This window comes from Thalassophryne amazonica, chromosome 15, assembly GCF_902500255.1.
Source record: "Thalassophryne amazonica chromosome 15, fThaAma1.1, whole genome shotgun sequence".
In the NCBI taxonomy this organism is placed as follows: Eukaryota; Metazoa; Chordata; class Actinopteri; order Batrachoidiformes; family Batrachoididae; genus Thalassophryne; species Thalassophryne amazonica.
In genome coordinates, this window is record NC_047117.1 from 91,014,698 (window position 1) to 91,037,141 (window position 22,444).

Here is a 22,444-nt window from a genome sequence, read left to right on the forward strand (position 1 = left end):
AGTTTTCCCATTGCATCATTTGAATTTATTTATTCTCTGGGGGTGATTTTATTTTTTATTTTAGAGTATGTTTAGTTTAGTGGCACCTTGAATTTCTGTATTACCCATGTTTGTTTATTTTTAATTCTTATTTATTTATGTTCTGTGACTGGACCCAAATCCAATCAAACAGAGTTTACGTCTCACAGTAAATATCACAGTGTTTGTCATCTACAACTGATCAATCAAAATCAAAAACAGATTTTTAGATTTTGTGCTGCTACATTTGCGTCTGTTGCTCTTTTTAGACATCTACAGTAAAAAAATAAAAATTTCTCCAAGAATCACTGTCATGTTTTATTCATGAATGCATTTAGAGTTAAATTATCTGGCAGGACAGCGGTGCAGATTTTTGGCTTTTCCTGCTAAAATGCTCCTTATTTCTGAGGTTACAGTGCACGAGCCCGAAGACGAGCGATGTGTTCCATTCAGCTCTCACTGTCATTTATTCGGATTCATTCTATTAACATTTTTGTCTTTGGGAAAGCAACGCGGGGGTGCAGAAATGTACAAATAAGGACTTCACACATCAAGAACACCAAATTCTAGTACATAGCAGAAAGTTCACATTTGGGAAAACATTCCAAGATTGGAATCCAACAGAATCCTCCAAACAAAAATTGAATTTGGCGTGTTTGCACAAGTGAAATGGCAGGTTTGTTCAAACAAACCAGTGGATTTCTGTGATTAATGCAGCATGCAAACACTGCTCAAACAAACCTGTTTAAAAAAAAAAAAAAAAAAAAAAAAAAAAAAAAAAAAAAAAGAGTAAAAACTTGCGCAGCAGCTGCAGGACACTGCCAGGGCAGTTGGTCAATAACGTTACATAAGTGGTTTGTTTTCACTACTTCACTTGTTCTCACTGCGTCTCCTCGGGTCTCACGCAAACGTCACTAAACAAACAGACTGTCGCAGCGAGTGTGCAGCAGCACATTTAACGGCCACTTGATAGGCTCTGCAAACACACCAGTCAATTTCATTTGCAGGATCCTGGAGTCGTAACAAACAATGCTATCGAGCGCGCGCACACACACACACACACACACACATTTCTATTGAAAGGTTGAATAAGAAAAAGGTAGTACTTACTACAAAACTACTGTTAACTTTTTCTAAAATGCGTTTTTCGTTTAGTGCCATTGCTTCACCTTTTCTTTTCTTCACCCGTTTCTTTTCCAGCTTTTTACAGGCGTACATCTTACCGGTGGCACGTACTTGGCAGGCACAAACCTGGAAAACAGGCAACGAACGAAACTCGTGAGGAAACACGACTGACACACACACACACACCAATGAATTAAATGCTAACCAACGCTAACAGCTTAATGAGATGTTTCACAAACAAAAATCATTAACCAGCAAGCATTTACAGAAAATACACATTCACAGGGCTTTTACATGTTCAGGGTTCAATATTAACACATGGCCGATTTCTGGACAAAGTGGAAAGGATGTTCAGGAACAGATGTGCTCTAGTGGTACCCTAAAAAAAAAAAACTGTCCCGTGATCAGTGGTGGGCACAGTCCAGCTAATCCGATACTATCCGATAATTATCAAAGCTAATGTTTTTGCTAGTGGATTAGCTTTCCAGATAAATTTTAAAACCATCAGACCAATTATCTTCCGATAAATTTATTTCCGATAAACTTTACCAGCAAAGAAAATGTTAACGGTCAAAAATGTTTGTAAACCCTAAAAACATTTTAGTCCGTTTATGGTGTGTTTATAGCCACTGAGCAGACTGGCTGCCTGTCGCTTGCTGATGACGTCATCATTAAGCGCAAAATGTGATTGGCCGGTTGATGCAGGGAGCATCGTGGGTACTGTAGTTCAGGTTCACTTTGGACATTACAGCGACTCGTCCACTCAACACAAAAACAAAACAGACTCATTTTAACATTATTTTATGGTATTTCTTTGTGGCTGTAATTTAATCGCCAAGACTCGGTGGGGGAGAGGAGCTCTCACGGCACAGCTGTGAGGGAGGGACTTTTCTTCACGTTTAGACACTGTTTTGGATTTTAAAAATAGGACGCTTTATGTGGATTATTTATTCAGATGAATCCCACTGAAACTAACAGGTAAGAATTTATATTTACTACGTGTTTTTTACTCTGCCAATCAATGCATTAATGGATGTATTTCGGTTGTTTAAGAGGCAGGGTTCAAAGAGTGTGAAAAAAGCTGCAGCTTTTAGCTCGTAAATGACGGTGGATCTAATGCCGAGATAAACTGTGACTTCTAATACTGTGTTTTACTGCTTTTGAAAGATGGTGACAGTGTTTGGGGTTTTATTTTTTATTTATTCATGTTTCATGTGTTCTTTGTGTTTGTGATCCTTGAATTTACCCAGCAGCCCCTGCGGCGCTTAAAGTGAAACTGGTTTATCAGAAGCCGACAGTGTACTCTGATGTGATCGCGTCCAAATCAATACTAATAGTTATCGGTTATCTGTAATAAAGATAAATTTGTTAGCAGTTTATCATCATAAAAGATAACTTATCTGAGTAATGGCTATCAAAGCTAACTTTTTGGTTAGCTGTGCCCACCACTGCCTGTGATCTCACGACTCCAAAAGAGTCGTGAGATCACAGGCACTTCTCGATTTCAAAGGCAGAGGACCCAAAGATGTGAACATCACTGCTGAGATAAATGAGTGTCTCTACAAGTCCAAGTCTTCCACTACATTCAGATACACTTCTGATGGCTGAATCTAGATAGTCATGAAAGGCCTGGATCTTTGCCTTGAACCAGAACAACCACAAACTCAGACACTCTGAATCCTCACTCAGGTTCTCAAGTGATGTAAGTAGCTGTCGATTCAACACCAATCACAGCATCATTTGCAAAGTTAAGGTCAGTAAACCTCTCCTCGCCAACAAAAGCACCCAAGTCGCTGGTTTCCACAACCCAAACCAACACCCAGGCCGTGCAAATGTGTATGCTGCCGTCACTGCAGCAAAATACACAAAAGTCCTGCAGAAAAACCTGATTCAGTCTACAAAAAAAGTGACTCAACACCTCGGGCAAACTGTCAGTTTGTACTTTACATTTTTGTCCAGATTAAGATTTTCACTAAGATGAGCGCATCATTTGGAAAAGTCTTCCATAAAGAAACTTAACATGTAAAAGCCCAAAGTCAAAAAAAAAAAAAAAAATTCTACTGACACTGGACTGATAAATAGTTGATCCCACCACAATCAATCATTTTTTTCATCTCCAAACATATGTTTTGAAAAGTACAAACATTTAATATTCAACAAATGATTTCCAACTACAAAACAACAGTAACTTAATTCAAATTTCAACGTCTTTTTTGCGGCGGCACTCACCTCGCCAAATCCACCTTTTCCAAGTACTCTATAATGTCTGAAGGTATTTTTGGTTACTGGTTGCCTGTAGAGGTGAAAAGAAGAACAAACAAACAAAAAGATAAATAAAATAACAAACGACCCAAAATATCCTTAAACCACCTGATGTTCTGTACATTTTTAATTCATTTCTTTATTAAATTACAGAAGTGCCACCATTACAACTGTATGTGTACATATATCCTGTTTTGTTTTTGGGTTTTGTTATTTTTTTCTGGAGAAAAGGAGATTTTGGACACAGATTAATAATCTTCTTATGTGATAATCTTTTTAATATATATGAATATACACAAAGTGGCTGGTTTGGTTGGAGTGTAATCTGTACCGAGTACTCACCTTTCCAACCATTTCCACTGCAGAAAGCGAGAGAAATACATGGACTCTTGGTAGGAGGAAAATGGAGCTCCACTCAGATAGTCACGAACTATTCTAAAGAGGAGAAAGAACAAAAAAGGAACCTTAACGTGCATTTGAGTCCTGCCAAAAGTAAACAAACTCTTCACTGTTTTCGTTCCCAATGTTGCAGGAGACAGACAGCTGGCCCGTTTTTCCCAGAGATCCGTAACTGTTTTTATCCGCAACAATGACGAGAAAACAAACATCCTTTTCATTTAGTGACACTGTGAAACACGTGTGCACATTTCTTATGTTCTGTGTGTTTGTGCACCTGGAAGCTAAACCGTTTACATCACATTCAACAAAACGACGTGAAACAGTCAGTAGACCAAAGTGAAAAAGAAAAGAGGAGCCTTTGAAGAGAAGACTATGAAAGCAGGAGATGGGGAACTCCAGGAAATGGTTTTCATCGGATGATGAACTAAATTCTTTTGGTTTCCATTGTCTTGGGTCACCACAGCTGATCCAGTATGGATCCACATGTTGATTTAGCACAAGTTTTACGCCAGATGCACTTCCTGACAACTCCATGTACATCTGGATTTACGTCAGGAATCACAATTCCAAGGCAAGTTCTGAGGAAGAACAGGGTCACGACCGTATCGTGTCTTGACCATCTTTCAACAGGTGGATCCTTGGCCTTGTTAGGACATAACTCTGATTCCTGCCCCGCTCTCAGGGATGCGTCAGTTCCATTTGGTGTTCCGTGGGAACAGAAGATAGAACTGCACGGTGGACACAGAGTCCAGCACACAGAACTGGTGACACCACTTCTGAAGCAAAACACAGGTTCTTTCCAGTTCCCATCACTCCGACGTCAACTGAAGTTACACCTGAATATCCCTCACATTCGCACAAAAGACCAAATAAAATGTCAAAGTGATGATGGGATTTTCCTGAACTGCTTTTTTTTTTTCCTTTTTAATTACTTCATCTCTGAACAGAAGAGAGAAAGAAGCCTGCAGTCACCAAGAGCGCTGGACCGGCTGTGAGTTTCCACAACCCTCTGCAGAGTAAATCAAACTGAGTTATGTCATCTTGGGACTCGGTTACTCACTATGTGAACCGAACGTCCATCAATCCTGACGGGATCTGGATTCTTCACAGCAGAGCCAAACTGTGTCTTTCCACATCACAGGGAAAGCTGATGAACAGCTGCTCATGAACTCATGAGTTTGTACTAAATCATCTACGTCACCACTGGATTAATACGCACAACACGCTCAGGACTCCAACGTGTTTCAACAGCAGCAAATCAATCAACTTATAATATCTAGACAGAGACCGACAGGGAAAGATACAGACAGAGATCAATAGAATGAGATCGACAGGAGATAGATCGATTGATAGATAGAAATTAAAAGAAAATTAGTTTCCGCTTCTCATTCATGTTTTCTGGTTAACAGTCATCATTTTCTATAGAATGCAGCAGCGGCCAAAGACGAATGTGTCAAGAAAGACAAAGTCTCTGTTGGACGTCAAACAGCAGTAATGCTGCATTCACATTACGACGGTAGAAAAATCCATCACACCGCTCGTTACAGCACATTCACAGCTGTGTGATGATGCAAGACGCAGATATTTAATGAGATGGAAAAATATTTTGTTGAAGTGAAACAATGGTGTTTTAACATTTTGCACAACAAAAACAAGAAGCTTTGGTTTCAACGTATGTTGAAAAAGTCAACTGTTTGTGACATTGCAGCTTGTTTTCTCTCTGTAATATGCAAATTATTCCCGTTTTAACGTAAAAACATTTGTCTCTCCACTAAAATAATTTTAACTGTCACAGTCTGTCTTTCGTCACTGCTAAAGATAAAACCTTGTTCTCACTTATACGGGTTTGCATGCTGGAAAATCTCAGACTACGATGACAAACCAGTGTGCAAAGATCAAACTGGTGTGTAAAAATCATGTTTGCCAAAATCTTCAGACTTGTGCCATGTGACATGTTGAAGAACAACCGCAAAAGAAATGTGATGGATTAGCAAAGTACGCCAAAGTTCATGAAGGAAAAAAAAACAAACAATCTGCACATTGACAGAATATTCCAGTTTATCACGGACACCCTTCTGGACCTTTTTCCAAAGCACAGAAAGGATTTAAAACTGACATTCTGGAATGCGGATGTGAGAAATTTTAAATCAACATCCTATTTGTTATTCTTGCTGTGGAATGCAGAAAATGTTTAAAATTTAAAATCCCTAAATGGAATGCATGGTTATGGTTTTCTGCTGTGACTCCCACAGTCGGCGGTGGCAGCAGCAGAGTTTTCTGGCGTTTACCGCCAACATGTGAAAGCAGCATGAGATGATGCGAGCGCAGAACCAATGATTATATTTTGTGGACTGAACCGACAAATCATGGACAGCCGTCGTCATGCCAACAGAACACCAGATTTGACTTTCAGCCTGCAGCTCAAATAAACAAAACCTCAAAGCAGGTACTACTGATACCCAAAAAATGTCCTGAATTTACTCAACAAAACAAGAAACGCTGCAAGCTGAAGACTGGTTGGACTAAACTGTCAAACGTGAGACGCCTGCAGTGTTTTAGTCACAGCGTCACAACCCATATGAGCTGCGTAAGAACCAAACAGGAACCTGCAGGTCTTGGTGCAGACCAGCGACGTGCCACACATGCAGCGTGCGGCTTCCCTCACTCCCAGTGCGACGTAACCACGTGTTCCACTGCAGCAGGAGAATTCCATCACTGACCTAATAGAGTTTCTAGTTGTGAGCGTGCAGCTGCCAAACGTTCCGTTTGCACGTGCGGCAACACGCTTTCCTACAAGGTCTTAAAAAAAAAAAAAAAAAAAAACATTCATTTGTGGAATAACAAATAGATCATCAAAATTCCACAATAAAAAATTGGAATATAAATAATGATAGCAGACAGAGCGATAACAGAACCTGAACAGGAATTCCTGTCAACAACATCAACTGTTGCCTTTTTGGAAGCACATGAGCTCGGTTTGTGCGCTTGATTTCCATTTATTATTTTTCCTCGAATTTCTCTCTTCTCCAAGCGTTTTCCGTCTCTTCCCGAATGCAGCGCGTGCACGCAACATAAAACTCAAGTGCTGCAAAACTGTGGTTTTAGTCCCCTTTTTCTAAAGGCCCATGAACCATTTAGAAGGTTCAAAGGTGTTAAAATATACAGAAATAGATCCAACATCCTCCAAACCTGAGAAGCCAGACATAATAAACACGTGTGCAAATGTGTACTGGCTCATAATAAAGACACACGTGTTTCCATTTGTTCTGAAGAGGATTGTGTTGGTTATGTTTGGGTGATGTCCACAGTAAAACATCACAATGGACAGTGAAATAAATCAAATAATTTTTTTGTTTATTATTATTTATTATTACTGATTTACTAATTTGCCACCAGAGGCCAAGTTGTGTTGGTGCACTTCCGCTGATTTTCCCAAACAGCTGCCATCTGGCTGAATGTGAAGCAGCTGAGATCCAACAAACGGGTGACACAGCTGAGACACACCATTAAGCAAACTTCCTTCCCTCAGCCCAGCCCTCGCGGCCCATTCCCACTAAACTCTACGCAGGTGAACTCTTCTTGATATCTCAAATGCACTTTTTTCTTCCCATGAGTAAGTGTGCACGGGGCCGCTCTGAGCCCAGCAGAATATGACCTCCCCAGGGATGCTCAGGGCAGCCCGAGTGCCCAGTGCAGCCACAACACATCTCAGCTGCTTCACATACTACTCAAGACTCATCCACATCGACCACTATATTTTCAATTCCCATACTGGCTACATCACTGGAAAAGCAAGTGAAGAGTGCAACCGTACACAGCAAATAAATTACTCAGCTGGCGTGATCAGCTCCATAAACACGGCACGTTTAGACCGATACTGAGCTTTTATTTTTGTAAAACCTGTCAGCTCTCCGTGTGAGCCAAACATCATCATCAGCTTGACAACATAAATGCTCCTTCAACACAAACTTCTCCTGAACGGCCACTAATGGATTCTGTTCCTGAATCCTGAATCGTTCGACACGTCCAACCCAAACCCGACACCTAAAGGTGGGACTTCACAGGATCCAGCGCTTCTACACACTCAGGAGACGTTTGCTAAAATGATGAGCTCACTTTCTGATGAAAAGTCTCTTTGTGCTGTGCCACAGCTTCTCATGTGCTCACTCAGGTCTGAACTGATCCACAGGATCTGGATCTCAGCTGGACAGTTTCTGCCGGATCATCATTTGACTGAATGCTCGAGTTGTAAATGTTGTGTTGATGCTCCAGCTGTTACTGCAAGTTGTAATAAAACTCGCTGCAGCCTCTTTAAGAATGAAACAACTCTCAGTTCTCTGCTGCATCACGTCTGTCACATCACGTCTGTCAAATGTCACTGTACCGGAAAATTACACACATACTTCAGGATTTTGGCACATTAAAGAAAAAAACGAGAATGCAACATTAAAAGACACTGATGTCCTGATAGAAAACAGGTGGCCAACAATTCTGATCCAAATGTAGTTCGTGCAAATCACCACTTTAATCAGTGTGCACAAAATGTATTTTGTATCTCTGGAAACACAACATGTACATATTATGAATCTATACTGTGGATGCCAAAACAATTCCAGGCCAAGAGCACGTGATGGTGCTGGACGCCGCCGCATCCACCGCACCACAAAAAATTAATTAAAAATAAATAAGTAAAAATAATACTTCATGACAAACAATTATTGTAATTAATTATCATGATGATGATGATGATTATTATTATTAATAATAATACTTTAAGGCAAATGATTGTAATTAAACAATAATTATAATATTACCAAATAATAATAATGATAATTACAGATACTATATTTTGTTCTGTAATATGTTAATCTTAAAAAAAAGCCACCAGATGACTTGAATTTGGGCAGCACAGAGCCTTAGTGGTTAGCACTGTTGCCTCACAGCGAGAAGGTTGTGGGTTCAATTCCTGTGGCCTTTCTGTTTGGAGTTTGCATGTTCTCCCCGTGTTTGCGTGGGTTTCCTCCGGGTGCTCCGGTTTCCTCCCACTTCCAAAGACACGCGGGTTAGATGGATTGGAATCTTTTAATTGTCCGTAGGTGTGTGTGTGGGTGTGTCTGTGTTTGCTTGTGGCCCTGCGACAGACTGGCATCCTGTCCTGGGTGTACCCTGCCTCGCGCTCTATGGCTGCTGGGATAGGCTCCAGCCCCCCGCGACCCTTAAATGGACTAAGCGGTAGAAGATGAATGAATGAATGAATGACTTGAATTTAAAAAAGAAGAATCATTCTAGTGTGATTTGGCAGTTTTTGTAGGGGAATGAAAAAGTACCTGTTTTTGAACATTTTTTTCTGTCACTGAAATAATTCCACTTGACTGACATTTTTGCTTTTGCAACCATATGGTCCATTTTGGTGAGGGCGGGGCGGGGCGGGGGGTGTTTCTCTTGTTTCACTCAATGTCAGAACACTCGTGTTCCACCACACAGTAGAACTTCTTTCACACTGTAACACAAAATAATGAAAACACACAGTGCCTTGCACAAGTATTCACCCACATTTTAATTTGATTTTGCCTTTTCAAACACAAACAGTAATTCAGGCGTCTCCATATTAAAATTTCTAAAATTATCCTCAAACTCAAACCGAGTTCAGTTTTTGAGGAGTGATTTAGCACAGAGTACCATACTGTTTGTGTTTATAAACTGATTTAAATGAAGTACAAGACATATTCACTTCATGTGTTCATCCCCTGAAGAAATGTTCATGTGTTCATCCCTTGACATGTCTGAATAAAACTGTCATTAAAACCCACACATTATGTATGCTATATTAAAGGGTACAGTTACTTAAGCAACCGATCATCTTGGCTTTGACAATTTTATTTAATTTATATCAAGTTGTAGAGATTTGCTTTGAGTTTGAGTTTAAGGAGGATCATTTTAGAAATTTTAATATAGAGAAGAATTAATTACTTCTTTTCTTTAAAGTGGTATAAACAAATTAAAATGCAAGGCGCTGTACGCTCCTTCCTCTCTGGCCTTTCACAATTAAAGACCCTTTCACAACTCAGACCCTTTGAGTTTTGCCAACTCAAAACTTTGCATCAGACTTTCGACATAATTTTTCTACGGTGGTTGGTTCACAAGGTCACATTTCCCAGAACCTCCTTCCACTGAATTTACGAATGACAGGCAAAGACGAGCACCGGATGCTGTGCCAGATTGTGGTTAACCTGACCTGTGTGTCACTCAGTAGCAATAAACTGTGGATCCAAAAACCCTTAAAGCAGAGTCGATGCTTTTGCATGAGACAGGCTTATCTTGTAATTTATTTATTTTTTGAAATCAAGGAACATAAGTTGCCTTATTCAGCCTCAGACATCCTACAGTCTGACTGCTACACGTGCAACTCATCAAGATGATGCAGACCTCCTCGTCTCTGAAGTGTGTGCTGTAAGGTGCTAATCCTTACACACACACACACTCCACCCCCCGCTCCCATTCCACGGGACGCCTGGGACGGACACTTGTGAATTATAGTATAGATGAAAATGAGCCAACCAGATTGTGACTTTTAGCGTTTCATAAACAGACAAGGACGATCACACAAACATCCTCCTGTCTGTTTGCAGAAGTAATTATTCAGGACACGAGTCAACACAGCCAACGCAAACAATACGTCGTGTACTGATGTCAACTTTATTATGATGTCAAGAAAATGTGACATCGCACGTCCAGTCGGCCCGAGATGTGGCACCAGAGACTGACAGAGTTTATTCATTGGCTTAACGCTGCATTTAGGTGAGGCATTCATGTGCGCACGCATGTGTGTAAGGAGAAGTAAATTTGTGCTAATAGCCGCCGGTCTGTTTGCTTCTCCTGGCTCTGAGAGCAGGAAGCCGAAACACCTGCAAGAACGCACGTCCGTGCGCGTGCGTTTGTATGGAACACTGAGGTTGCTGTTGTTTTCATGCCAGCCGTCCGGATGCTCTCGCTGCCCACTGCTCTTTTTCAATCCACTTTGTGAGTCTCTGTGTGTGTGTGTGTGTGTGTGTGTAGCACTGCACTCCAGGTGCCAGCTCCTCACCACTCGTGACAGGTTACACTCCGTGAAAGCGTCTGTACGGTAAACAAACACACACTTCTGAATGAACAGAATTCCACTGTTGCTGCCGCGCCGTGACGGGCTCGCGCACACAGAAAACCCCAAACGCTGCCACTCTGAACGGTTTAAAAAGTTCGACACGCGACATTTGACACATGAATGAATACAGCAGCCAACTGGTTTCACTGTGTTGACGGATTAGCACAGTGGCGTCCTGTGCAGAGAATGAACAAACTCTCCGTCTGTGTTTGTCATAATCTGAGTGTTTCGGCTGTTGGCTTCCACGGCTGCACCCACAGTGGACGATAAAGGCCACAACACAAATACAAAAACAAAACAAAACAAAAAAAACACCTGCATCGATTCTTTAACGGGTATCTGCATCAAAAATTAAAACCCTTGCAAAGACAAGACAAATATAACCTAAACCACATGCAACAATTTAATCTGATACCATGAATGCTGCAAACGCGCACAACGCACAAAAACAGACACACTGCAAAGCTCCACAACGCAACAGAAGTACTTACAATACAAAAAAAGGACTTGAACTGATCAACTTTTCAGTGCATCACACCACTCTGCACTTTACCTGGTCAGAGAAAGTTTATTTATTTACTATACTAATAATTTTTCCTCTTAAGATAGACAGAGTTTCATGTTTTCTTATTTCATTAGTGATGTACTGAACAGTAGAGGTCAGTTAAAGTTCTGCAGGCATAAATCTCCTTTTGCATTATTACTTTTGTTGTGTTGTGGAGCTCTGCAAAGCATCCGTTTTTGGGTGCAATGTCTAAGTTTACAACAGACACGTGACAAAAAAATGTAATTGTTCCATGTGCTGCAGGTTGTATTTGAGTTCTCTACATCTGCGTTTTTTTTTTTTTTTTATATGCTCTTACTCATCTTACTTATTCATGCAGGTTTTTTGCATTTATAAGCTTTTTTTAATGCAACTACTTGTCAAAATTACTGGGTTTTTTGGGGGGGTTGCATTTCTAAGCTTTTTAATGCATCTACTTGTCAAATTGATGCAGGTTTTTTTGTTTTTGTTTGGGGTTTTTTTGTGTTTGTAAGCATTTTCTCAATTTGCAAAGGTTTTTTAGCAACTGCCCATTTAATTGATGCAGGTTTTTTGTTTTTGTTAGTTTTTTTTTTGTGTTTGTAAGCATTTTTTTCAATTTGCAAAGGTTGTTTTTTAAGCAACTGCCCATTTAATTGATGCAGGTTTTTTGTTTTTGTTAGGTTTTTTTTTGTGTTTGTAAGCATTTTTTTCAATTTGCAAAGGTTTTTTTAAGCAACTGCCCATTTAATTGATGCAGGTTTTTTGTTTTTGTTAGGTTTTTTTTGTGTTTGTAAGCATTTTTTTCAATTTGCAAAGGTTTTTTTTAAGCAACTGCCCATTTAATTGATGCAGGTTTTTTGTTTTTGTTAGGTTTTTTTTTGTGTTTGTAAGCATTTTTTTCCATTTGCAAAGGTTTTTTTTAAGCAACTGCCCATTTAATTGATGCAGGTTTTTTGTTTGTTAGTTTTTTTGTGTTTGTAAGCATTTTTTTCAATTTGCAAAGGTTTTTTTTAAGCAACTGCCCATTTAATTGATGCAGGTTTTTTGTTTTTGTTTGTTTTTTGTGTTTGTAAGCATTTTCTCAACTTGCAAAGGTTTTTTTTAAGCAACTGCCCATTTAATTGATGCAGGTTTTTTGTTTTTGTTTGTTTTTTGTGTTTGTAAGCATTTTCTCAACTTGCAAAGTTTTTTTTAGCAACTGCCCATTTAATTGATGCAGGTTTTTTGTTTTTGTTTGTTTTTTGTGTTTGTAAGCATTTTCTCAACTTGCAAAGGTTTTTTTAAGCAACTGCCCATTTAATTGATGCAGGTTTTTTGTTTTTCTCCTCCTTTTTTTTTGCATTGGTAAGTATTGTGCCTCTCATGGTCACAGTACAGACCGGCCGCTTGCACCTTAAGTGGGTGCAAGTCCTGCCCTGAGAAACAGTCACCTCTCGTGTTTTTTCGGGCAGCTTTCAGTTTTTGACTTTGCAAAACCTTTAAACCACAGTACTGTAATATATAACACTTTTTTTTCATATCACACATCCATCATCAGAAGGTTTTGTTGGACAAACTGTGACAGCAGGAAGGAGAAAGACACACGTGACTACAGACAGACTGAACCCAGCTGAGGCCCAAAGCAAGAAGAACTGATGAACAACTGCAGCCTTTAAAAGGAGATTTTTAAATAAATAAATAAGTAGGCATGTGGTGCAGAGAGAGAGAACGTCATCTCATCTTATTGACCAAAAAAGCCATAAACTACTCAACTACACATAGCTGAGGAGGAGAAAGTAACAAACTACAGTTCATGGACTTGTGACCCCTCATCCTCAGTGACTGAGGTCACAGCGAGGCCCGACTCGTCCCAGCAGACGTGGACTCTTTGGAGATGATCAGATAATCCGGCAGACTCATCACATTCCTGAGCTGGTGTAAACGGTGGACAACAGCCCACAGCGATGGAAGGAGAGAATTAAACATGTGCACGATGTGTCTGAGGATAACTGTGACAAAAAGTTGCTCCTACAGCAGCCGAAGTTCTGAATGAGCATGATCATCATAGCAACATGGGAAAAAAAACAAACAAACATGCTTTTCCTGTTGCTCCGGTGGGGCAAATTATTAATCCATTTATCCTCATTATGTGCCTTTTTAATTTGAAGACTTATAAGATAACCTCATTTGTATTATCAATGTGACAGACGCACCTGTCTGCCACCTGCTGGACATGCGTGGGATTGTTGCAGGGAATAATCATCACGCATGGCGGAACCTGGGAGAAGGCGCGGTTGATCTTACATGCAGGTTGGAATCAACTTGTTTGTCAAACACTCTGTCTGGTGGCCACCCAGGCTGCTCCTTTTAAAAATAAGTTACTGGATTTAGTTACTGGAAATCCTCAGAAAACATGTTTCTGGTTGTCCGGGTGCCATGCAAGTCAGAAGGTGGCGTAATAAATAAGTGCAGGGCTGAAAGGTGACGACCTACTTGGTGCATTCGTTGAAGAGCTCCTTGCAGGGACTCTGCTCCAGCCGCTCCCTGCAGCCAGAAACCACATCCTGCGGCACGTCAGGCAGATGAGCCGCCGACTATACAGACAGACAGACAAACAAACAAACACACGGAAGCGTTAGTGATGCTCACAGACGCAGCCACACGGCTGCAGACTGTCAAGGCTAAGATAAGAGAGATTAGCAGGGTTATCAGTCCGCTCCATTTACCACGCCGCACAGCCTGATGGGTAAATTAAAAAAAAAAAACCTGCTGCAGTTACACTTCATCTGCCTGGAGGTTCGACTCTGGAATGTTTGGTTCAGTTGTGTTACGGCGAAAACGCCACGTTTACACTCAGAAGCTAAACTCAACAAATGAACGTTCTCATAAATGGCGATCGTCACCTTCTTCACGTTTCCAGCTGTAGATTTGATCAGGTTCGTACCAACCAAGCCGAAGGTTCAAGTCCCAGTCAGAGCCACGTGTTTATGATCGTGTATGACATTACAGCTAAAATCTGAGCTTTAAACACGCACGCATAAATCCCTAAGTATTTGAGCTGTATAACAATACAAACTGTCCTTGTTAATTTGAGGGAAGTTACATTAAAAATCAGCTGATTGATGATGCAGGAAGGAATTACAGCACGTGTGTGTTTTTAAAGGGAACGCATGTCTGTTGGGATTTGAAAGGCAAATTCCATGGACTCTTAAGAATAGTCTTAAAACCTATTTATTTTCTGTTGCTTATCACTAGTTCTATGGTTTTTATCTTTCTTTTTAATCTAGCTTGTACAAATCAGTTTTTATGGTTTTAATTGTCTTTACTCTGTGCTTTTTTGGAGTTTGTTCATCAGCCCTTTATAGATAAAATATTTCTTACTATTATTGTTAATTGGCAGTTCAATATTTCAGAGACTAGTCCGCAGATTAAAGGTCTACAGTCTGACACAGTATAGTTAATCTGTCCAAAGTAAACAATCTAAAAATAAAATTAGCCTAGTGAGGGAAGCCACCAAGGAACTCTGTTCTAAACATATTCAAAGAAAGATGCAACACAATTCCTTCATTAATTTTCTGACACATATCTGAGTCCACCTCATGGTGGCACCAGACTAAGCAGCTCATCCCATGCTTCCCTATTCTCAGTCAAGTTCTGTAACTCTTCCCGGGGGATCCCAAAGCATTCCCAAACCATCGGGGAAATATAATCCCTCCAGCGAGCCCTGGGTCTTCTCCAGGAAGAATCGCTTTCAATCATTAAGACACACAGGCAGTCTGACTAGGTGTGGGCAGTGCACCGATGTCGTGGGTATTGCACAATGATATAAATTACGATCACATTGTTCATACAGTGAAAACTCAACATCCTAATTTTACAACAGGATATTTACAAAAAAAGAAAACAACACAGATGAAATAAGAAAAACACCAAATATCCAAACAAACCAGAGCTGTGACCATCACGGCCGAGGCCACACTGAGGCCATGATGGTCACAGCTTTGTTGGTTTTCCTGTTCTGCCCCACAACTGAGCCAAAACACCTGTTGAATACTTTCCTTATAGATGTAACTGGCTATAAACTGCAATGAAGACATAAATCATCCATGGTGGAAATGGTTAAGCTGTGATTCTGTTGTGTGAACCGGTGGATCTTTGCGCTGGTGCCTCTTTAAGCCTTAAGGATCGTTAACTAAACACAGCCACAGATTTGCTCAATGCAAAACTGTAAAAATTACAATGGTGTGTGTGTGTGTGTCTTACCCCGTTATTAAAATATGTGTCTAAAACATTCAGTCCACAGTCTCTCCTCTTCTCATCAGGAGCGAGCTGATACGTGTCCTGTGAAAGAACAGAAAAGTGAGTGACTAACCACAACATCTTTAAGATTCTCTCTAATGAGGCGAGGGACGCGGGAAAGCTGAGGACATATGGCAAAGATGGGCAGAGGGGTAAATAATAAAGGGAGCAACATGACAAATTAAAGACATCAGAGCGACAACGCATACTCATCATGTGCACATAATAAAATGTGTTTTTCAAACAAATGTAACAATTTCATCATTTTGTATGACATAATTTGCTACCACATCATGAAAAATGTTTAGGTCACTGATATACATTTTTAATCATCCCTCCGGCTCTCTGGGTTGCAGCGATATGCTGGAAAATGTGTTGTTTTTGAAGACGTTTTGACAGACCTTTGACCAATCTACCTCCAAAGTCAATCATCTGTAGATGCTCTTCAGAGGAATTTTCCAATCAAGTTTGGTGAAAATCTGCTCAGCCGGATACGAGTTACTGTGCACAACAGACACAAACGACTTATTAGAATACCTGCTGGTGTGCGGCGTACGGAGCGCGGGACACTGAGGACATAATGATGTGACCTTTGACACACTTTGCCTGCTTCGTCTGTAACTGGTCGCCTCCTGCAGCATCATAGATTGTGTTTTTGGTCAAATATGGCTGTGGGCAGCGTTTGACTGCTCCGAGTCAGTTGTTTTGTTAGAAAACAAGCCTGGCTTACAGGAATGAGACGTAGCTGTGCAGCGACACATCACAACCAGCGCGCAGCAGCTCTCAAACGTTTGCTGTCGGATTTTTAGCACTCTGGCATGTTACTGGAGAAACAGCCTGTCTGCCTACCTTAAAAAAAGATTAATGTAGGTTCTTATTAAATAAGCCTGACTTCTGCTCCCCCCCCACCACCACCCCCCCGACCTGACCCGCTCCCCCACATACCTCCAGGGGTCCCGACACAAGCTGGGGCCTGTGTTTGTCTGCACACCCAGAGGACCGGCCTCTGACGTGGGCTTGACCTCATGGAGGAGAGAGAGCACGGAGGGAGGGGCAGCCTGTAAGTCTCTAATCACACTCTACGTCCAACCCCCCCCCACACACACACACACACAAGCTGGTGCCAGGCACAGGACCAAGCCCAGTCTTTCCTGTCCTACTCCCTGCTCTGGAGACCATGATTCAGACCAATCCGGTGGAAGAGATTAGTGAGGAAAATGTGCTTAAATGTAAACAGGGCAGAATCTTACCACAACATCTATAAACTCAATGCAGCGCTTCAGCTCCGGTCGGGTGTCACAGTACTGACGGAACAACAGCCGACCGATGGGCTGCTTCTCACACAGGCTGGTGTAGTCCCGCTCTGCAACAAGGGACAGACAGACACAAATTAGAACTCTCTGGCTTCACCGTTAACATCTGGAGTCGCCTGTGAACCACTAGGACGTCACATTCTTAAAAAGGTGTTGTCACCTTTTCACCATTCATTCATTTTCTGTCACGTATCACGATTTTCCATTTACATGTTCAAATAAAGGATTCACAACTTTATATCACCAATACGATCAATGAAGAGACACCATGACACACTATCTGGGGAAAGTCAAAGATGACACGAGTTTAGTCCAATCGACAAACGGCATGCTGGGAAACATTAAGTTGCCCAAAAACATGATCTGGTGTGCAGATTCCTGAAATAATGCACCAGATTTCTACCACACGACATGTAGAAAACAAGCCATAGCACAATTCTAACACATTTCTGGACCCACTAAGGTCTCTTAAGATATCTTGAAGGACCCTCTGGGAGGCATGAATACTAAATTTAGTAAGGGGCTGAAGCTGCATGTTACTGCTGTGACATCATCTGTGACACTTCTGTTACAAATCGTTTCCATCTCCACAGTTAACCTCCACATGGGCACCTGGAAACCTCACTGGGAGTGATTGACCCTGTCACGGACCATGTGCACGTTCATGAGAATCTTCCACAACAACTGTGCAAATGAATTTCTGGTGATAAAGTCACGCCAAATCAGAAATTGTCATACATCCGTATGATTAAAGCTGCAAGGTCTTTGGGCTTTTTTTTTAAAGATTTAAGTCATAAAAATAATTCTTATGCACCACTATAGTTTTATTATTTAGCATTTAAATAAGGGATTCGTAATATGATTTTGCCAATATGATCAAAATTCACGCCATCTGGAAATAATTTAAAATTTTGACCCCTGAAGGGGAGTAATTCAAGTGATCAGACACCATGACCTACAGTTGGTAGCAACATCATAAATCACGTGGTTACTTCCCTCCAAGCTGCACAAGGGGTGCATACGACAACAATCAGAGCAAAAAACAAACAAAAAAAAGCTAGGTCATTTTTACAAAATAAACCAAGATGGCAGAAAACTTTTCAAAACAGCTTATTTCTGTATAAATCTAACATGATTCTCATATATTTTGTAAAAGTTAGCAAGAAATAAACACTTCTAAATGTAAAAATGCTGTTTTTGAAAGCAGATAACACCTCTGAAGTGATTTGTAAGACTTCTTACGTATGTTAGCCTGCACACCCCAGGAACATGCATCACACAAATGGGCCAGGTCAAAGGTCATTTCAAAACCTCAGGCATGCGCACATGCGCTTCCTCCTGCAGTCTGCCTGCATGACACCCATTGAAGGAACATAAAATATTCCTTATGGAATTACCCCCATTAAAATGAGCTGGAATTTTTTTTTTTTTGGGGGGGGGGGGGGGGGGACTTAGATTTCAGTAGAAACTAAATTTTGTCAGTTTTGTGACATTTGAAAGGTCGAACAGCTTGAAATATTCTGTGTAGGCGCCTCGAGCCGATTACAACCAGCAATGTCCGAGTCACATTTCGGATGACGGCAATCATTTTCCATCATGGAAACACTAAAACAAATAAAAAGAGGCCACATACACTTGCATATTCACGTGTGTTTGGGGTGTGTGTATGGCATCAAATCTTTGAGTGGTGACGGGATAACCGCCAACAGTAAAACAAAGCTTGAGTCCTCCCAGCGGCTCTGTTTACTACATCACATTCCCTCTGCTCCTGCGGTCCAACACAACCAAAGTCAACCACGTATCTGAGCTTATCACTTTGTTGAGCAAACAGCTCAACAATCGTGGGGACACGATTCTCTCCCCCTTGCCGAGTGACCACCTTCTACTTCCAAACACAGACAAGTTAACATCCCACAAAATACTTTGTCTGGTTGGCGACAGGCGAACAGAAACCCCCGTACAAAAAAAAAAAAAAAAAACTACTTTTGAGTGCAGGCGACTTTGGTTTACAAGCTAGTTAATGTAATGGGAACCGAAACAACCCAAAGAGAACAAATTAAACCGTCACACCGCGGCTTAGAAGTAAAACCAGCTCCACCACCAAAGGTTAAAGTGTCCTTTTGAAGAGTTATATACATATATATGTGTACACACACACACACACACGGCTGTCCGTCCTCGTCATCTGTCCTGCTTTGTCATGCAGTCAAACTGTTTCAACCATGCGATATTTCAGAACAGCCCATAATGTTGACGTCAGACACATCTGAGGTGGGTCAGGAGAACGGATCGATGCACTCAGTCTGCGCACGCACACATACACACCAGAGGACATGGAGCCTGAACAGAGAATTGATTTTCAGTGTGTGATGATGTGAGCAGCAGCTCTGGTGAGTCACAACAAAGGAAAATCAACTCTGAGAGGATCCACCAAACTATGGAACCCCAAAACGTTCTGCATGGCAGACAGCAGGTCCATCACCAACTCTTGAAATTAACCATCTACCTGCTGCTGCCAGGTGAAATGTAGGGGTCCCCTCGGCCTTCTCCAGCCGCTGGAGTCCTCAACACTTGCCCAGAAAAAGCACCACGTTGTTGTCGACGTTTCCTCAAAGTCTCCCGATGTAACAGCTCGTCTGACACAGAGTCACTCTAGCGCAGGGGTGGGCAATCATGTGCCATGAAGGGCCGAAGCACTGCAGGTTTTCCTTGCTACCAATCACCTCAGCAGGTGATTTCATTAATGTTCAGGTGTTTCAGCAGGTGTTTCATTGACAACCAGGTGGTTATGTTCAAGGGAGAAGCTCATCAGCAACCCACCTGCTTAGGTCACTAGTTCACATCCAACTGTCACAACAATTAAGTTAGACAGGAAGCATCAGGACCCTGAAGACTCAAGCCTTCATCCTCCTGCAAAGATATCAGCATCCTCGCCTCTGTTAGGTCACTGAACTCATCATTCTTTGAGGCGACCTGGTGAAAGTGTTGTGCAACACTCCTGAAAACTGTCCACTGCCTTCTGTTATGCAACGAGTCCCTGTGCATCCATCTTCATGACCCTAATTAAGACAAATGAACCTTTAATGAGGAAACACTGCTCAGCTAGCAAACATGACTGAAGCCTTCTGCTGTGGTTCCACCTGCTACCTTCACTTCCCGTTTAAAATCCTTTTGACAATAAGCTGCCACATGAAATCACAATTTGTTGGCAGTTTAATCACATTCAGAACTGAAACCTGGCAACACCCTGCACTGCTAAAATGTGAAACATTCCATCATTAACAAAAACAATCCGAGATTTCTGACGTTTGCAAAGCTGGAACCAGATCACCTCCAAAATTCAGTGGAGTCTTCCACGGCCTAATATCCATCTGTTCTTAAGGTTCAGAAGAGGTCAGCAGACCCCACAGCCTTCACTTATCATGCACCTGCTCCGTGGAACAATCTGCCTACTAAAATAAAACCTTCTGATTCTCTGGAGTCACTCAAGTCCAGATTAAAGACTTGTCAGTTTTTCCTTTCGTATAACTCGTTGCATCAAACCATTTTTTTTTCTGCTCCTTCTTAACTGGGTTATTAACAGTGGAGCAGGTCTCAGTCTCATTATATATAACGTCTGTGTGTTAGTGAAATGAATGACGAGCTGCCGGCGACCACATGAGTACCCTGTGTACTCTGTGCTTCTCTGCTGGTTTACTGCTTTAGTGCTGTTTGTTCCAGCTGTATGATTCTGCTCTCTTTCTCTCAGTTTCAGATGCTGTTGCCGCGACTGGAGCCTGGAGTCTGACGCCGCCTGCTGGACCCCAAACAAACAGATGCTGATTTACAACATTTAAACCATCCTACAACTGGGACTTTTTGTGAATCTGACCTAAATGGGTTTTGTTTTGCACATTGGGTGACTCTTTGTTTGTACTTTGGTTATTGGATCTCTGTTCCCGTTAGTTTGGCCGAAGTGGTTGGTCACTCCTCCGAGTCTGGTCTGCTTGAGGTTTCTTCCTCAAAAAAGAGCAGCAAGGGGAGTTTTTCTTGACCACTGTCGCCTGTGTGCTTGCTCAGGGGGTTCGGTAAGGTTCACCTTACTCAAGTAAAGCGCTTTGGGATGACTGTCGTAAACCGACACTTATATAAACTGAATTGAACCTGGAATTTATAACTCAACAATGTGTCTTCAAGACATACATACATAATAGTTTACCTTTCGCATTTTACAGCATGACCAGAAGAGTGGAAAAAAAAAAAGAGAAATAAATGGTTCCTTCCCAAAACAGCATCTACTGAGTTTAGAGGTTTGAGAACCCTCATTTTTGTGATCTCGAACATCATCGTGTCCCACAAAACAAAACAAGGGAGCATGAATCCCCATCGTCAATAATGCAAAAACAATGAATCACGAAAGGCGACGGCATAATGCAATGTGCAATGTCACCACTAGATGGCACTAAATCCCACACAGTGTAGCTTTAAAGTAACGCTGTGTAGCAAAGACTAAAGGCAGCGGAACAGATCCATTTTGGGTATTGACTGTGTGCACCCTGTTTTCTTGTCGGCCGGAACTTGTGTGTTCTTTCTTTTGTTCATACAAACTAAATAACTAAATAAAAACAATTTAACACAAAAAAAAAAAAAAAAAAAAACCTGTTGATGAGTCCATTTAATAATTTTCAAGGATGCACGGTGCAACTTTTCCACGACACTGAAGAAGATACGAACAAAGGGGGGTAAAATGGGAAACAGCTAAAAGAAACTAGCAAGGCCTGAGAAATAAAGAGCCGGCGAGCGAGGGACACACAGCAGGGCGGGTGTGTGTGTGTGTGTGTGTGTGTGTGTGTGTGTGTGTGTATATGCTAACAGATAAAGTAGCTGCAGCCCTCATAACGTAATCTAAGCTTCCTCGAAGTACTGCACACACTCATCAAGGCTAAGGTCAGATGCCTGACATTATCAAGACACAACAAAGACACGGCTATCGCTCGTCATGCGCCGCCCGATCCTCTGTGCCTGCGCTGGGCATGTGCACGTGTATGTGCATGCACACACATACCGACACGTCTGTGTGCTTAACTGTACAAAGGGGATTGTTTTGATCCCATGTGTGGTGTGATAGGGAAATTACGCAACAGCGTTGATGTAATGATGACGTGCTACGTAACCCTGAACCGCCGCATTCGCAGACACACAATCCACTTTTAGAAAGTTGCAAAAAAAGGTTACAAGTGTGTAATATTCCCACATGAGAAGCACAATGAAGGCCACTTTCACATGAGAGTTGAATTTTTATTTTTTTTTCAAACAAGGTATTAGATCAGGATGATCAATGACAACATCAATTACAACATCTAGACCACAAAGAGGTTCTGGTTTACCAACATCTGGTATGTT

At 41.4% G+C, this 22,444-nt stretch overlaps 1 protein-coding gene and 1 long non-coding RNA gene across 2 annotated transcripts in view; one reads left to right on the forward strand and one right to left on the reverse strand.

Annotated features, from left to right (window-relative positions):
* The window catches only part of grk4 (G protein-coupled receptor kinase 4), a 94,406-nt gene that overhangs the window by 23,128 nt on the left and 48,834 nt on the right, over positions 1 to 22,444 (reverse strand). The window contains exons 3-8 of the mRNA XM_034187621.1: positions 17,000 to 17,112; positions 15,714 to 15,791; positions 13,944 to 14,044; positions 3,748 to 3,840; positions 3,373 to 3,436; positions 1,129 to 1,269 (exon numbers count right to left, since the gene is read on the reverse strand). Coding sequence (XP_034043512.1) covers positions 1,129 to 1,269; positions 3,373 to 3,436; positions 3,748 to 3,840; positions 13,944 to 14,044; positions 15,714 to 15,791; positions 17,000 to 17,112 — 590 coding nt within the window. The remainder of the gene's footprint in view (positions 1 to 1,128; positions 1,270 to 3,372; positions 3,437 to 3,747; positions 3,841 to 13,943; positions 14,045 to 15,713; positions 15,792 to 16,999; positions 17,113 to 22,444) is intronic.
* LOC117525693 lies at positions 494 to 13,308 on the forward strand. The gene is made up of 3 exons (XR_004565122.1): positions 494 to 947; positions 7,209 to 7,212; positions 13,298 to 13,308. It is a non-coding gene; the product is annotated as an uncharacterized LOC117525693 (long non-coding RNA).